This window comes from Oncorhynchus mykiss, chromosome 11 (assembly GCF_057628025.1).
Source record: "Oncorhynchus mykiss isolate SJ-2025 chromosome 11, ASM5762802v1, whole genome shotgun sequence".
NCBI classification, from domain to species: Eukaryota; Metazoa; Chordata; class Actinopteri; order Salmoniformes; family Salmonidae; genus Oncorhynchus; species Oncorhynchus mykiss.
The window spans coordinates 6,172,921-6,189,737 of NC_143032.1; the positions used below are offsets into that span (position 1 = coordinate 6,172,921).

Below are 16,817 nucleotides of genomic sequence, written 5' to 3' on the forward strand. Positions count from 1 at the left end.
AGTGCTGAGAGAGTGAAGCAGGTGGTGTGTTGATGAGAGTACTGAGAGAGTGAAGCAGGTGGTGTGTTGATGAGAGTGCTGAGAGAGTGAAGCAGGTGGTGTGTTGATGAGAGTGCTGAGAGAGTGAAGCAGGTGGTGTGTTGATGAGAGTGCTGAGAGAGTGAAGCAGGTGGTGTGTTGATGAGAGTGCTGAGAGAGTGAAGCAGGTGGTGTGTTGATGAGAGTGCTGAGAGAGTGAAGCAGGTGGTGTGTTGATGAGAGTACTGAGAGAGTGAAGCAGGTGGTGTGTTGATGAGAGTGCTGAGAGAGTGAAGCAGGTGGTGTGTTGATGAGAGTGCTGAGAGAGTGAAGCAGGTGGTGTGTTGATGAGAGTGCTGAGAGAGTTAAGCAGGTGGTGTGTTGATGAGAGTGCTGAGAGTGAAGCAGGTGGTGTGTTGATGAGAGTACTGAGAGAGTGAAGCAGGTGGTGTGTTGATGAGAGTACTGAGAGAGTGAAGCAGGTGGTGTGTTGATGAGAGTACTGAGAGAGTGAAGCAGGTGGTGTGTTGATGAGAGTACTGAGAGAGTGAAGCAGGTGGTGTGTTGATGAGAGTACTGAGAGAGTGAAGCAGGTGGTGTGTTGATGAGAGTGCTGAGAGAGTGAAGCAGGTGGTGTGTTGATGAGAGTGCTGAGAGAGTGAAGCAGGTGGTGTGTTGATGAGAGTACTGAGAGAGTGAAGCAGGTGGTGTGTTGATGAGAGTGCTGAGAGAGTGAAGCAGGTGGTGTGTTGATGAGAGTGCTGAGAGAGTGAAGCAGGTGGTGTGTTGATGAGAGTGCTGAGAGAGTGAAGCAGGTGGTGTGTTGATGAGAGTGCTGAGAGAGTGAAGCAGGTGGTGTGTTGATGAGAGTACTGAGAGAGTGAAGCAGGTGGTGTGTTGATGAGAGTGCTGAGAGAGTGAAGCAGGTGGTGTGTTGATGAGAGTACTGAGAGAGTGAAGCAGGTGGTGTGTTGATGAGAGTGCTGAGAGAGTGAAGCAGGTGGTGTGTTGATGAGAGTGCTGAGAGAGTGAAGCAGGTGGTGTGTTGATGAGAGTACTGAGAGAGTGAAGCAGGTGGTGTGTTGATGAGAGTACTGAGAGAGTGAAGCAGGTGGTGTGTTGATGAGAGTACTGAGAGAGTGAAGCAGGTGGTGTGTTGATGAGAGTACTGAGAGATGTGTGTGGTTGCGAAGACCCGCATAAAAAATAAAAAAAAACAGAGAGCCGGCATAAATCCTCCTATCACTATGCTGAGACGGAGGTCAGCTAGTGTCGGCGCTGTTCTGTAAACTTCCAGCTGGCTGTGAGGAAGACCTGTGTCCAGAAAGATTGACTAAGCGTCCACAATGGCTCCCTACAAAGGGCACTACTTTTGACCATAGCCCTATGGGCGAGCTCAACACGCGTACGGTTGCCCTATGGGCCCTGGTCAAAAGTAGTTCACTCTGTAGAGAATAGGGAGCCATTGTGGAGGCACGACCTAGGAGACAGGCTAGAGGGGCGGTAAGTGTACCAGGGGAGAGACAGGTGCTTGTGTGGGTGTCTGGGACCGAGAGGTGAAGAGATGACCAGTGACAGGACCTGCAGTCACCACCCAGAACCCTCTCCCACACCTCCCCATTCCCACTGCGACACCTCAGACCTCTCCCCTGTCCCCTGGATGTTCCAATACCACGTGCACCCCAAAATGGCACCCTAATTCTATATAAAAGCCACTTATTTTGGCAAGAAGCCTATAGAGCTCTCATCAAAAAAGTAGTGTCCTACACACAGGGAATAGGGAGTCATTTGGGACACAAGGCAGGTGTCCCTGGGAAAGACACGTGGATTGAAATCAGTGTTGATAAAGAGAGATGGAGATCAGGGGGGGGGGGGGGTTTGGTACAGTTTCCATCATTATTCCAAGGAGACTGTCACCTGTAAGTGCATCATTACCACCACATATCAGTTGACTTGTGATAATAAAGTCAGAACTGGCAACAACAACAACAAATTAAGTTCAAATCCTAGTATTTGGAGGGGAATCGTTTTTTTTTTTTCTCGTTTCTCTCCTACATTTTGAATGTCTGACTGTTTAGTACGGTTTGTCTGTCAGCAACAGCCAGTCAAGCAGAACAGCCTTTAAATGCAGCAAGTCTAGGAATTGTCAGATGCCTCTGATCCAGATATCAACACACTTAGTGCCTCAGTACTGTGGTAATCTACTCCTCCAACCCCCCCCCATCCACAAGCCTTCAGGGCCACCCCTCTAACACGGCCAGAGGTAAAAGGTCAAGAGTTATATGTGAGGGAGAGACACCATCTCCCCGTCCACCTGAAACTCCTCGGCCCCGTCGGGGGAGAACAGGTAGGTGGGCGGTTTCCATGGAGACTCCTCCAGACAGGATGGGTACAGCTTCCCCACGGAGCAGTGGAAGTCCTTCCCCAGGTCCCACAGTACCCGCTCAGACACGGGCTGCCTCAGGAACCAGCGGTCCAGCTCCAGGTCGTACTGGTAGATGGCGTACTTGGCGCGCTCGTTCATGTGAGTCTCGCGCATGAAGAGGCAGAGAGAACCCGGGAGGACCACAGCCCGCACGCACGGGTCCGAGTAACGCTTGGCAGGGACGTCGGCGGCCAGGCGCCACTCGTTCTTGCTGACGTCGTAGATCTCCACGGTGACAGAGGAGCCGTCGATGGTGCTGGTGGGCATGCGGACACCCGAGTTGCTGACCACGTGGAGCCCGCCGATATAGAAGACGAGGTCACCGAAGGCAGCGGCGGAGGCAAAGCAGCGACTGGTCTTCCTCGTGGCCATCTCTACCCAGGTGTCAGCGCGGGGGAAGTAGCAGTACATGAGGTCGTGGGTCATCACGTAGACACAGCCGCGTGTCGCTACGGACGTGGTCCAGTTCCAGGCGCACGGGAGAGGAGACGTCATGGCCCACTCGTCTTTCTCACAGTCGTAGCGTTCTACGGTGCGTTTATTCAGCTCCCCGCCCACGTTGTCCCCCCCGATGGCGTAGATGTAACCCTCGCAGTAGACCAGAGAGGGCTTGATGCGGGCACACGTCATGGGCGTCCTGGGCAACCAGGTGTTCTGCTGGGCGTCGAACCAGAAGAAGCTGTCCACCGATCGGAACACCGCCTGCATCTTGCTGCCACTCTTCCTGTGGTTGGCGATCGAGTTCTTCAGCGGGATCTGCCCGCCGGCGATGAACACATCGTTGTCGGGGGTGACGAGCGTTCCCACCTTCTGAAGGTCACCGGGTGGGTTGCTGAGTTTGTAGACCTTCTCAGCCTGCGGGCTGTAACACACTGCCGTGTGGTTGGGGCCCGTCATGACCGGACCCATGTCAGCCGGCGACTCCGACGTAGCCTCCATGAAGATGAGCATCTCCTCCTTGGTCATCCCCAGGCGGGGTTTGAAGAACTTGGGCATGGACTTGTACAGGCCCTGCACTACAACAGACTTGTCATTAGGAGGTAGGCCCTGGAACCAGGCGCGCTGCGTCACCTCAGACAGAGCGTCGATGCGGATCTGGCTGAGCACCGAGGAGAGGTACTGGGACCTGGCCTGCATGTTGTACTCCAGCCACAGCATGGCCGCCTCTCTCACCGTCTCCTCCTGAGAGAAGAAGAGGAGAGAATGTTTATCATCCCATAGGCGGTAATTTGGGGGTATTCCAGAAAGCAGGACTATAAAAGGGATCCTTTAGGATTTTGGCAATGAGACCCTTTATCTAGAGTTAGATGAACTCATACATACCATTTTGCATTTCAGAGCAGTTTGAAAGAAGTTGCTAACTAGCTCAATTGCTAACTGGCGTTAGCGCAATGACTGGAAGTCTCTGTATCTGCTAGCATTACGCTAATGATTGTTAGTATTAGCGCAATGACTGAAAGTCTCTGTATATGCTAGCATTACGCTAATGATTGTTAGTATTAGCACAATGACTGGAAGTCTCTGTATCTGCTAGCATTACGCTAATGATTGTTAGTATTAGCGCAATGACTGAAAGTCTCTGTATCTGCTAGCATTACGCTAATGATTGTTAGTATTGGCGCAATGACTGAAAGTCTCTGTATCTGCTAGCATTACGCTAATGATTGTTAGTATTGGCGCAATGACTGAAAGTCTCTGTATATGCTAGCATTACGCTAATGATTGTTAGTATTGGCGCAATGACTGAAAGTCTCTGTATATGCTAGCATTACGCTAATGATTGTTAGTATTGGCACACCAAACTACCTTTAGCTTTCTTCACACTGGACACAAAGACAAGTTCATCTGACTCTCGGGAACTAGATACAGGCCCTCATTGCCAGAATCTCAAAGTATTCCTTTAAGTTAGCTTATATATGTGGCTAACTCTTGGGTGTTGTTGTCAAGCCAATTATATATACCATGCCAATTTCAAAATGTTGAAGTTTATTTCAAGCCATTTTTAGACAGATAGCTGGCCAAGTCATTGATCCTGCTTGCTGGAACAGACCCACGCTTTACCGATGATAGTCTGTATAAAATACACATACAGACAAAGTATATATAAAAATTAAAAAAAACTAGCCACCTTCTCCACGTTGAGGTTGTCTGAGCTCAGTACGTCGACCAGCAGCTCGTGGGACAGCTGTAGGAAGGCCTCCTGACGGTAGACCACGGAGAACTTGTGTTCCACCATGCGCTTGGCGCTCTGCTTCAGCTCCACACAGGAGAACAGGTCCCCGATGCTCAGCATCCGGACACAGTTGTCTGCGTGGATCTTCTTCACCAGGTAGTCCCTGCACTGCAGTAGCACGTCCTCTACCTGTGTGTGTGTGTGTGTGTGTGTGGGGGGGGGGGGGGGGGGGGGTTAATACTAACCTTAGTTGAATGAGGTCACTGGATGAGAGCATTTGTTAAAAAATGTTTTTTTTTTTTAAATAAAATAAATATTAGAGATGAAAAACTACCAGGACACCAACATTGTGATTATGTTAGTAAGAATAAATCACAATCATTGACCATTATTCCTATACATAATCCTCATTCATTAATGCTCGGAGTCCACTGATCAGAAATCGGACAGTCAGTGATTAAGTCATGAGTAAGGTACTAGGGGCGTAAGGTACTAGGGGCGTAAGGTACTAGGGGCGTAAGGTACTAGGGGCGTAAGGTACTAGGGGCGTAAGGTACTAGGGACCCAACGTTACATCAGTCCGTCATTCAAACGTTTCAGATACAAGTGCCTCGGTCTGCGGACCCCAAACCAATCCAAATGTGGCATGCGTCGGTCTGCGGACCCCAAACCAATCCGAATGTGGCATGCGTCGGTCAGAAAATCAATACAAATTATATGAGTCGCTGGTTCAGCGACTAGAGACTCATCTGGCTATACCTGCTGAACGGGGCTTATAAATAGATATTTCCGTGGATTAGGTTCCCCTTATTGTTGGAATAAAAAGGCTCAGTGTATATGATCACGTTTAAATATACAGGGTAAAGTTGATAACGTCATATTGGAGGACAACAAATCACTTGAGGCACACTGGTCAGAGCGAGAGGAGAAGATGACTCCAGAATTTAAAAAAAAAAATTCAGATGTGGGTGAAATCAAAGTGGTGTGAGAGACAGTTGAAGTCGGAAGTTTACATAGTTTATTTGGCTACGGATGTTTCACAATGCCTGACATTTAATCCTAGGTCAAATTCCTGTTTAGGTCAGTTAGGATCACCACTTTATTTGAAAAAAGTGAAATGTCAGAATAATAGTAGAGAGAATGATTTATTTACTTTTTTAGTGCCACAACTTTGGAAGTATGCTTGGGGACATTGTCCATTTGGAAGACCCAAGATTTAACTTCCTGACTGATGTCTTGAGCTGTTGCTTCAATATATCAACATAATTTTCCTGCCTCATGATGCTATCTATATTGTGAAGTGCACCAGTTCCTCCTGCAGCAAAGCACCCCCACAACAAACATGATGCTGCCACCCCCGTGCTTCACGGTTGGGATGGTGTTCTTCAGCTTACAAGTCTCCCCCTTTTTCCTCCAAACATAACGATGGTCATTATGGCCAAAGTTCTATTTTTGTTTCATCAGACCAGAGGATATTTCTCCAAAAAGTAGGATCTTTGTCCCCAGGTGCAGTTGCAAACCGTAGTCTGGCTTTTTTAATGGCGGTTTTGGAGCAGTGGCTTCTTCCTTGCTGAGCAGCCTTTCAGGTTATGTCGATATAGGACTCGTTTTACTGTGGCTATAGATACTTCTGTATCCGTTTCCTGCAGCATCTTCACAGGGTCCTTTGCTGTTGTTCTGGGATTGATTTGCACTTTTCACACCAAAGTACGTTCATCTCTAGGAGACAGAGATGAGCAGTATGACGGCTGTGTGGTCCCATGGTGTTTATACTTGCGTACGATTGTTTGTACAGATGAATGTGGTACCGTCAGGCGTTTGGAAATTGCTTCAAAGGATGAATCAGACTTGTGGAGGTCAACAATTTTTTGAGATCTTGGCTGATTTCTTTTGAATTTCCCATGATGTCAAGCAAAGAGGCACTGAGTTTGAAGGTAGGCCTTGAAATCCATCCACAGGTACACCTCCAATTGACTCAAATGATGTCAATTAGCCTATCAGAAGCTTCTAAAGCAATGACATCATTTTCTGGAATTTTCCAAGCTGTTTAAAGGCACAGTCAACTTAATGTATGTTGACTTCTGACCCACTGGAATTGTGACAGTGAATTATAAGTGAAATAATCTGTCTGTAAACAATTATTGGAAAAATGACTTGTGTCATGCACAAAGTAGATGTCCTAACCGACTTGCCAAAACTATAGTTTGTTAACAAGACATTTGTGGAGTGGTTGAAAAACGAGTTTTAATGACTCCAACCTAAGTGTATGTAAACTTCCGACTTCAACTGTCTGTTCATTGGTCATGTCATAGCTCATTTGTAAACAAAATATGAACATACTTTTAGCAAACACTTAATCTGCAAAAAGGTGTTAGTTTTTTTTGTTGTGGTTCTGAAAATCACCAAAACCCACTAAGATGCAACCCCCCCTGATCTGATAGTGGTAGTGGGGGGTAGATGCCTAGTCTCCTTCATGGCTCAGTCCAGGTTCCTACATAGTACACATACTAGAGTCATGTGACGTGTCCTACCTGGAGGAAACATGCCGTCTCATAGAGGGGCTCCACGGTGTTGTCGTTAACAGCCAGGTTGCCTGTATAGGCATATGTGATGATCATCTGCAGGGTGGCTGGGTTCACGTTCCTCAGGTGAACATGACTCTGTTTACTCTCAGACAGACCACTCATAAACATGGCCCTGAAGAGGAGAACAGGACAGAGTTACTCTCAGACAGACCAATAAGGCTCTGGTCAAAAGTAGTGCACAATGTAGGGAATAGAATGCTTTTTGTGCCGCTGCAGTAGACTGTCAATCCCAGCAGCCCCAGTTGAACTCTCTGTCAGACATGAGACTAAAACCAGTGACCAGACGACACCACAGCATGTTCTCTGGATGTGTCCTCTGCTCTGTGGCTCAATACCCCAGCCAGCCACAGCATCCTCCCCCCTTCCAACACACACAGCCGTATCCTCTAGAAGCGTCCCCCCCCCCACCTAGCCGTATCCTCTAGAAGCGTCCCCCCCCCCCCCACCTAGCCGTATCCTCTAGAAGTGTCCCCCCCCCACACACACAGCCGTATCAAATCAAATGTATTTATATATCCCTTCGTACATCAGCTGATATCTCAAAGTGCTGTACAGAAACCCAGCCTAAAACCCCAAACAGCAAGCAATGCAGGTGTAGAAGCACGGAAATGTAGGCGTATCCTCTAGAAGTGCCCCCCCCCCACACAGCCGTATCCTCTAGAAGCCCCCCCCCACAGCCGTAATCTCTAGAAGCCCCCCCCACACAGCCGTATCCTCTAGAAGCCCCCCTACACACAGCCGTATCCTCTAGAAGCCCCCCCCCACACAGCCGTAATCTCTAGAAGCCCCCCCCCACACACAGCCGTATCCTCTAGAAGCCCCCCCCCACACAAAGCCGTATCCTCTAGAAGCCCCACCCCACACAGCCGTAATCTCTAGAAGCCCCCCCCCACACAGCCGTAATCTCTAGAAGCCCCCCCCCCCACACACAGCCGTATCCTCTAGAAGCCCCCCCCCACACAAAGCCGTATCCTCTAGAAGCCCCACCCCACACAGCCGTAATCTCTAGAAGCCCCCCCACACAGCCGCATCCTCTAAAAGCCCCCACCACCACACACAGCCGTATCCTCTAGAAGCGTCCCCCCCCCACCCCACACAGCCGTATCCTCTAGAAGCCCCCCCCCCCCACAGCCGTAATCTCTAGAAGCTCCCCCCCACACAGCCGTATCCTCTAGAAGTGCCCCCCCCCCCACACAGCCGTAATCTCTAGAAGCCCCCCCACACAGCCATATCCTCTAAAAGCCCCCACCCCCACACACAGCCGTATCCTCTAGAAGCGTCCCCCCCCCACCCCACACAGCCGTATCCTCTAGAAGCGTCCCCCCACACAGCCGTAATCTCTAGAAGCCCCCCCCCCACACAGCCGTATCCTCTAGAAGTGTCCCCCCCCAACACAGCCGTATCCTCTAGAAGTGTCCCCCCCCCCCACACAGCCGTATCCTCTAGAAGCGTCCCCCCCCACCCCACACAGCCGTATCCTCTAGAAGCGTCCCCCTCCACCTAGCCGTATCCTCTCGAAGTGTGTCCCCCCCCCCCCCCCCCCACACACACAGCCGTATCCAGAAGCATCCTCCTCCTACACTCTCCACTTCCTCATTCCCCAGCAGAGCAACTACACTCATTCATACCGTCCCACTCGCTCTCAATTCTGCTATATCCCAAATGGAACCCTATTCCCTTCAAAGTGCACTACTTTAGCCCAGGGGTGGTTTGTCTACTGCTCACATGCTCTGGATATTACACAACGCTGCAGGCATCCCCCTGCCTGGCGCCCCCCTCCCCCAGCTCTGCGGGTCTCCTCCCCCAGCTCTGTGTGCGTGACAAGGCTTCCCTTTCCCTCTCTGAACCCTAGAGGGGAAATGCTTTGCATGTTGTCACCACATAACGAGTGGCGTGTGTGGGAACCCGTGTAGAGCTTGGTCCAGGTTGCACCCTATTCCCTATATAGTGCACTACTGTTGACCTGGGCCCATAGGGAGAAGGGTGCCGTTTGGGACACAGCCATAGTCTAATAGGGGTTGCTGTTTACTAAGAAATATATAGAGGTGTGTGTGTGTGTGTTACTGTTTGTCCCCGAATGTCCTCACTCTAATTTATTTCACCTTTATTGAACCAGGTCGGCCAGTTGAGAACAAGTTCTCATTTACAAACGGAGACCCGGCCAAGATAAAGCAAAGCAGATAAAGCGAAGCTCGCATCTCCCTTGGCATCAGTTATTGGTAATGCTCCCAAACAAATGATTTGAACCGGTGGTTCAGGAAGTATCCCTGGGTAGGCCAAGGTGCTTCGTTCAGAAGCACAACATTAAGATGACTAAAGTGCTGCAAGTGGAAAGTGGAGTCCCAAATGAAACCCTATTCCCTATATATACAGTGGGGCAAAAAAGGATTTAGTCAGCCACCAATTGTGCAAGTTCTCCCACTTAAAAAGATGAGAGAGAGGCCTGTAATTTTCATCATAGGTACACTTCAACTATGACAGACAAAATGAGGAAAAAAAATCCTGAAAATCACATTGTAGGATTTTTTATTAATTAATTTGCACGTTTGACCTCTGTCATTGCCAACAAAGGGTATATAACAAAGTATTGAGATAAACTTTTGTTATTGACCAAATACTTACTTTCCACCATCATTTGCAAATAAATTCATAAAAAAATCCTACAATGTGATTTTCTGGATTTTTTTTCTCATTTTGTCTGTCATAGTTGAAGTGTACCTATGATAAATTACAGGCCTCTCTCATCTTTTTAAGTGGGAGAACTTGCACAATTGGTGGCTGACTAAATACTTTTTTGCCCCACTGTATATAGTGTACTACTTTTTGACCAGAGACTTAATAGAGAAATAGGGTGCCATTTTCGACACAGTTCAGGAGTGACTTAATGAATGGTTTCCCCCAATAGGCCTGCTTCTGTACTGTACTACTGGTACGGAACGTTCTGCTAAAACAGAACAGGACAGTGACTCACCTGAAATGACCTGTATGAGACAGTACAGTGGACTACGTAAGGGGCCCCATAGACCCATAGACCTGTCCTCTGGTCAAAAGTAGTGCACTACATAGGGAACATGGAGTGAACTCACCTGAAATAGGAGCCGTATGAGACAGTACAGTGGACTACGTAAGGGGCCCCATAGACCTGTCCTTGGGTCAGAAGTAGTGCACTACATAGGGAACATGGAGTGAACTCACCTGAAATAGGAGCCGTATGAGACAGTACAGTGGACTACGTAAGGGGCCCCATAGACCTGTCCTTGGGTCAGAAGTAGTGCACTACATAGGGAACATGGAGCGAACCCACCTGAAATAGGAGCCGTATGAGACAGTACAGTGGACTACGTAAGGGGCCCCATAGACGTGTCGTTCTGGTCAGAAGTAGTGCACTACATAGGGAACATGGAGCGAACTCACCTGAAATAGGAGCCGTATGAGACAGTACAGTGGACTACGTAAGGGGCCCCATAGACCTGTCGTTCTGGTCAAAAGTAGTGCACTACCTAGGGAACATGGAGTGAACTCACCTGAAATAGGAGCTGCATGTGGCCAGGACCATCTTGTGACAGGGGAATTCGTTGCCTTCCACCAGCAGCACCACGTCAGTCAGTAACTTCTGTTCGTAAAACAGCTTGAGCTGCTCCAGCAGGGAGACGGCGTAGTCCGTGTTGACTGGCCTACGCTCATTGAGATCCGACATCGTTGCATCACATGAATCGTCCCCCCCCCCCCTCTCCCCCCCCCAGTTTCAGTAGTTAAAGCCGGTAAAATAACCGGGCTCCAAAACCAACCTGGAATGTTTTTTTTTTTAATTAAAATAAAACTACTAGAGGCCCAGAGAGACCTCGCTGCTCTGTGACATCAGATAGACAGAACAGACGTGTCCCAGGACCAGGTTAAAGTACTTCTGCAGCAAAACAACAACAAAAACAGCCAACTCCTCCTGTTTCCCCACTGATGGATGAGAGCAGGCAGGGAGACCAATCAGGTCGGTTTCCTCTCTCTCTCTCAGCAGGGAGACCAATCAGGTCGGTTTCCTCTCTCTCTCTCAGCAGGGAGACCAATCAGGTTGGTTTCCTCTCTCAGCAGGGAGACCAATCAGGTTGGTTCCTCTCTCTCAGCAGGGAGACCAATCAGGTTGGTTTCCTCTCTCAGCAGGGAGACCAATCAGGTTGGTTTCCTCTCTCTCAGCAGGGAGACCAATCAGGTTGGTTTCCTCTCTCAGCAGGGAGACCAATCAGGTTGGTTTCCTCTCTCAGCAGGGAGACCAATCAGGTAGCATCCTCTCAACTGGGCTCTCTGTCTGTAGGGTGTTGTGGTGGTGTCTAGAACCTCCAGAGTAGACCCGTCAGTTCTGGTGGGTCAGTCTCGGCTGTGTTGTCACTCCTTGCTCTGTATAGCCCAGACAGACAGGTCTCTCCCAGGGCATACAGAGAGACAGACGGGCAGGCACAAGGGACTGGATGGAGGTAGTGGGGATGGTGACACTGCTACATCAGTTCTGGGCTGAAAACACAACAGAATCGGAATCAATCAAACCACTTTCCATCAATCAAGTCAGGTCCAGGATACAGAAACCCTTGTTGTTTATATAGTGCACTACTTTTGACACTGACTCATTCCAGAGATTTGGGTTTATTTTTTAAAACTATTTTCTAAATTGTAAAATAATAGTTAAGACATCAGAACTATGAAATAACCCATACGGAATAATGTAGTATCCAAAATAAAAAAAAGTAAAAAATAAAATCAATTTTATATTTGAGATTCTTCAAAGTAGCCACCCTTCGCCTTGATGACAGCGTTACACTCTTGGCATTCTCTCAACCAGCTTCATGAGTTAGTCACCTGGAATGCATTTCAATTAACAGGTGGGCCTTGTTAAAAGTTCATTTGTGGAATTTCTTTCCTTCTTAATGCTTTTGAGCCAATCAGTTGTGACCAGGGTGTTGGTAAACTGATTTACCACCCCAAGATATCCCCGCACAATGTGTATTTGTGCCCCTACTGGATGGAAACAAGTGTAATGGCTGTGCTCAATGCAATGGCATTTATAAATGTAGATCCTTTCAAACACCCCAAACAGGGAAACAAATGCCAATCAAAGGTGTTATTACGTGCTCCACTAAGGCAGTTATTTATCTTATGACTTGTCCTTGTGGTAAAAATTGTGTGGGTAAAACAACGCGCAAATTAAAAGTACGAGTCTCGGCACATCGTAGCACCATTAGGTGCCTAAACCCGACTTACCCAGTTGCTTCCCACTTCTTGCAAGAAAAATACTTGATTTCGTCTCTACGTTATATTGGCATCGAACGTGTCACCCTCCCGAGGAGAGGGGGTGACATCGACAATTTATTGTTAAAACAAGAGGCTGCCTGGATCTTTAATTTAAAGACCCTTGGTCCCTTCGGTCTTTAACGTAGACTTTGACATTCTTGTGATTGCGATTTTGCTATTATACATTTTTTTGTAGGCTTATGGAGCCAAATTGTATCTATGATCGTACACTATCCATTTATGGGGTTTTTTTGTACGGTATTTTAATATATGATAATTAACCAATGATATCAGGCCACACCCAGCCATGATTACAGACAACCTGTGTGTCTTTTAACACGATATAAATGAGTCATCCCGCAGTGTTTGCCACCCTGAAGAAGACAGCTTGTCTGTCCAAACGTTGGACATACATATTTATTTTGCATCTGAGCTCCTTGAGCGTTCGGCTCCCCTTTATTTTGTTCAAAGTGTTTCACTCCGCTAGCCAGCACCTCGCCTAAAATAGGCGTTTCTTTCGCCTCTAGATTAATTTGAAGACACTAAAATATATTTTGATTTGTTTTAACACTTTTTTTTTTTGGTTACTACGTTATTCCTTATGCATTATTTAATAGTTTTGATGTCTTCATCAGAAAAACCCTTGAATGAGTAGGTGTCCAAAACTTTTGACTGTTTACTGTATATCTTACCACTCACGGCATTTTTCCCCCAGAGATAAGATACTCTCTCCCCCCCTCAGCCTATCAGATCAGCCCACATCCCTTCTGCATGAGAAAAGTGCGCTGTCAACAATCTGGTCTACCCTTGCAGGTTACCTCCCACCATCCATCCTCCTATCCCTCCCTCCGCTTGGAGAGACTAATTGCACTCGCTGACAGCCAGACAGACTGTTACGTGCCCGTCTAGTCTGACACAGGGAGAGCGACACACTGATAAAACCCAGATTCACTTGTTGTTAATGGGGGCACTACTAAGCGCACCATAAAAAAAAAAGAAACGTTGTTTAAAAATCATAACAGAACGAGAGCACAGCTTTGTAAAGCCAACACCACGCATCGGTTGTCCCAAATGGCACCCTAATCCTTACATTGGTCAAAAAGTAGTAACACTATGTAGGGAATAGGGAGCAATTTGGGACACAAACCAAGTCATATCCTGGATGACATCAGCCTCCATCCCTGGCACGCAAGGCACTTCTATTATCACCCCATTTGCTTAAAAAAAAAAAAAATGGTACAGTCTACCCTATACAGTCCTACCAATGCCAAACTAAAGGCAGTTGGTGACCAAAAAATGGCACATTTCTCCAGGTTAACCATGTTTGCGTTTACACAGGCAGCCCAATTCTGAGAGAAAGATACACACATGCATACACCTGGCCTGCAGTCAAACGTAGGCCTATAAATAATGTATTATTTGCCTCAAAACAGCAAGTAAACAAAGTCTGTCATTCTCAATGGATGTAGAAAAAAATAACAATTGTTCCTCAATGTAGCCTATTTGAAAAATATTTCCAGCTCTCCCTTTCGATAACCACTCAGCAAAGTCGAAAATAGTCATGCTCTGATCCGGTGGAAACGTCATAAAATATGCCTACGTGATTACTTCTTATCCCTTAAGCAAATAGCCTTCAGTGGTGTCTGGAGCTGGAAACCGAGGCCAAGAATATTTGATACAATGTTGCAAGTTTGCTAGCACCAGCTTCTGGCTGGACCAAGTTAATAGTTGATACAATGTGTCAAGTTCCTTGCAGACAGCCTATGCATAGCCAATGTGATTTATAGGATAATAATTTTTAAATCGGGATATTTTCTACCTGCAATGTTTTTATTTGTTGGCTTTATGTAGGCTACTTCTACATATTGACAATAGAAGTTACAAATCTAAAAGTATAATTTAGATCATTTGATTAACAACATGACATTGAGGTATGAAGGGGCGGCAGCGTAGCCTAGTGGTTAGAGCATTGGACTAGTAACCGAAAAGTTACAAGATCCCCGACAAGGTAAAAATCTGTCCTTCTGCCCCTGAACAAGGCACTGTTGCCCGGTAGGCTGTTATTGAAAATAATATTTAGTTCTTAACTGACTTGCCTGGTTAAATAAATATTATAAATGAAGATGTTCCACAAAAATGTGCATATGAAAATCATAACTTATACACAGATCAGTAGAAATGGTAGGATAACTTGGCACTCCACATGGAAAAGGTTACCGACCGCTAATGTAGCATATTACCGGTAACTTCAGGATCTTAATGGCAGAATCTGTGTCGTTTTTCCCCTTTCTGGTTAGGCTATATTGATCTCTGGCTCCCTCTTTGGTAGTTTGTGTTTTAATCGCAGTATTTAAAGCGTCAAACAAGCTCAATAGTCTATATGTGGAAAAATACGTTTTAAAAGAAACAGACTACTCTCGGTCGACCGAGATTTTATTTATTCGGGGGACAGCCGTACCTAGCAACATTTGATAGCGGCCATGCACCAAAACACGGTGTACTACTAGTTAGGATAATCACGTTGGCCATCTCATTTCACTTACCAATGTCGTGATTCGTGTGTTTATACCCTCCTCCCCACAACACGGGACATGACTCTGGCTAACATAAATATAATGACCAACTTTAGCCTGTGTACTTTACTGTCTGAAACCTTATTGTAGGTAGCCAGCTGCCTAACGTCAACATAGCCAGCTAAAAACTGTGTTGTATTGAATTTAGAGCATTAACATAACATAACGTTAGTTATGCATTTACATCCTTACTGATAGGCCACATTCACGGTCACTATGTAAAAAAAATAACTGGTAAATTAAGTTGTTTGGATAATAACTTGGTAACTCATTTCACGGTGATAATTGAAAATCGACGTGTATACATGTGGTTAGCTAGTTAAATGACCTGGTTATCACGTTCGTTACCTTTAACATGCTATCTAACTAGGTTAGTCAGATAATGTCAGCTAGCTACCTGGGTTACTATTGTTCCTACTTCTCCAAAACATGGATAAGAAAACCAGGCCTTCAGTGGATGTGGAAGATGACTTGACTAGCTACTCACCTTTTATTTTATTTGTTCTCTCGAAACATTTATTCCGTGTATATATATATAAATAAATAAGCTTGATTACCAGGTCCCACGCAGTCTAATCGCTGCAGCTGTTAAGCTACAGTTTTCTCTAAAAACGTTTTATTTTTTGTTATAATGTTGGTTAGTTCTCGCCCCCCCAAATAAAAGCGGCAGCTGCTCTTCCCTTCCGGGTCCTTCTTGCCCCGGACTTACACCCCCCAACACACACACAGAGAGAGAGATCATAACAACCAAATCATTCAGTTAGCTACAGTGATGAACTAAAAAAATACCATATCAAATTACGAATTTGAAATCTAAGGTTAGGTCCATATCGGTGTCCACCAGGCTCATAGATGTAGCTAAGCATAACAGGTAAATACGATTTAAGCGTTATTCCAGCATATTCGACGCCGATCGGTCTTCTCTTGCTATTACAGAAAGTGGCACGCTACGCAAAGACAGTAAACTACATCCGGAAGCCGATTTTACACCTTTATACAAAACGCTGGCGCCGATGTCCACTAATTACCCCAGCCACAAAGTCAAAATGGATTACGCCGTTAAAATTCATGAAAACATCTATTTGCTTTTTTTATTGTCTTAATGTAGGGTTAGGCATACGGTTAGCAGTATGGTTAGGTTTAAAATCTGATTAAAAAATGTATATAAATGGTAGAAATAGGCGAAGTTTATAACTTTGTGGCTGTGGTAACTAGTGACTACCGCAGGCGCAGTGCAAAGACACCAGGGGCTAAATGAGGATACTGAGCATGCGCACAAAGACTCTCAGCGAGGGGATTTTATAAATGCTCCGGAGTAGCGTTGATTGCGTTCGAATCCCTTGCCACTGTTCTGGCCGATAACAAAGTCGGTTAACAACAAGTTATGTAGGCTAAACACGTGGGGTAGTGCGTAATAATAATATATTTATGCCATTCAGCAGACCATTCTATCCCAAAGCTACTTACAGTCATGCGTGCATACAATGAGTTGCCATTGATCATGACTCTCTGTTCTATGACATTACAAATAAGAGTCATAAGATGCTCTGTAGCGGGGAGCTTTGTTAAAGAGTCTGAACATTTATCACGCATCGCTACAGAGCATCTTATGACTCTTATTTGTAATGTCATAGAACAGAGAGTCATGATCCGCAATGGGTCTGGAAGCATCTTTTTCATATCTGTGAGAAATAATTACAACTTTTTTTTAAAAGGATAAATAGAAACACCTTTTAATAGGGTTAGAGTTTCCACACGGTCATATT

The 16,817-nt window shown here is 46.3% G+C and overlaps 1 protein-coding gene across 2 annotated transcripts; it reads right to left on the bottom strand.

Moving 5' to 3' along the window:
• Positions 1-771: 771 nt before the first annotated feature.
• LOC110535187 (kelch repeat and BTB domain-containing protein 2-like) lies at positions 772-16,142 on the bottom strand. Of its 2 annotated transcripts, none has more exons than XM_090189235.1 (5): positions 15,841-16,142; positions 10,726-11,704; positions 7,148-7,313; positions 4,572-4,805; positions 772-3,625 (listed from the first exon to the last, which is right to left on the bottom strand). In XM_090189235.1, the coding sequence occupies exons 2-5, from the start codon at positions 10,896-10,898 to the stop codon at positions 2,297-2,299; spliced, it is 1,902 nt and encodes a 633-aa protein (XP_090045361.1). In that variant the 5' UTR covers positions 10,899-11,704; positions 15,841-16,142; the 3' UTR covers positions 772-2,296. The 2 variants fall into 2 exon arrangements, with proteins under 2 accessions (XP_090045361.1, XP_036790604.2); XM_036934709.2 differs by having other exon boundaries at positions 15,539-16,142.
• Positions 16,143-16,817: the final 675 nt, after the last annotated feature.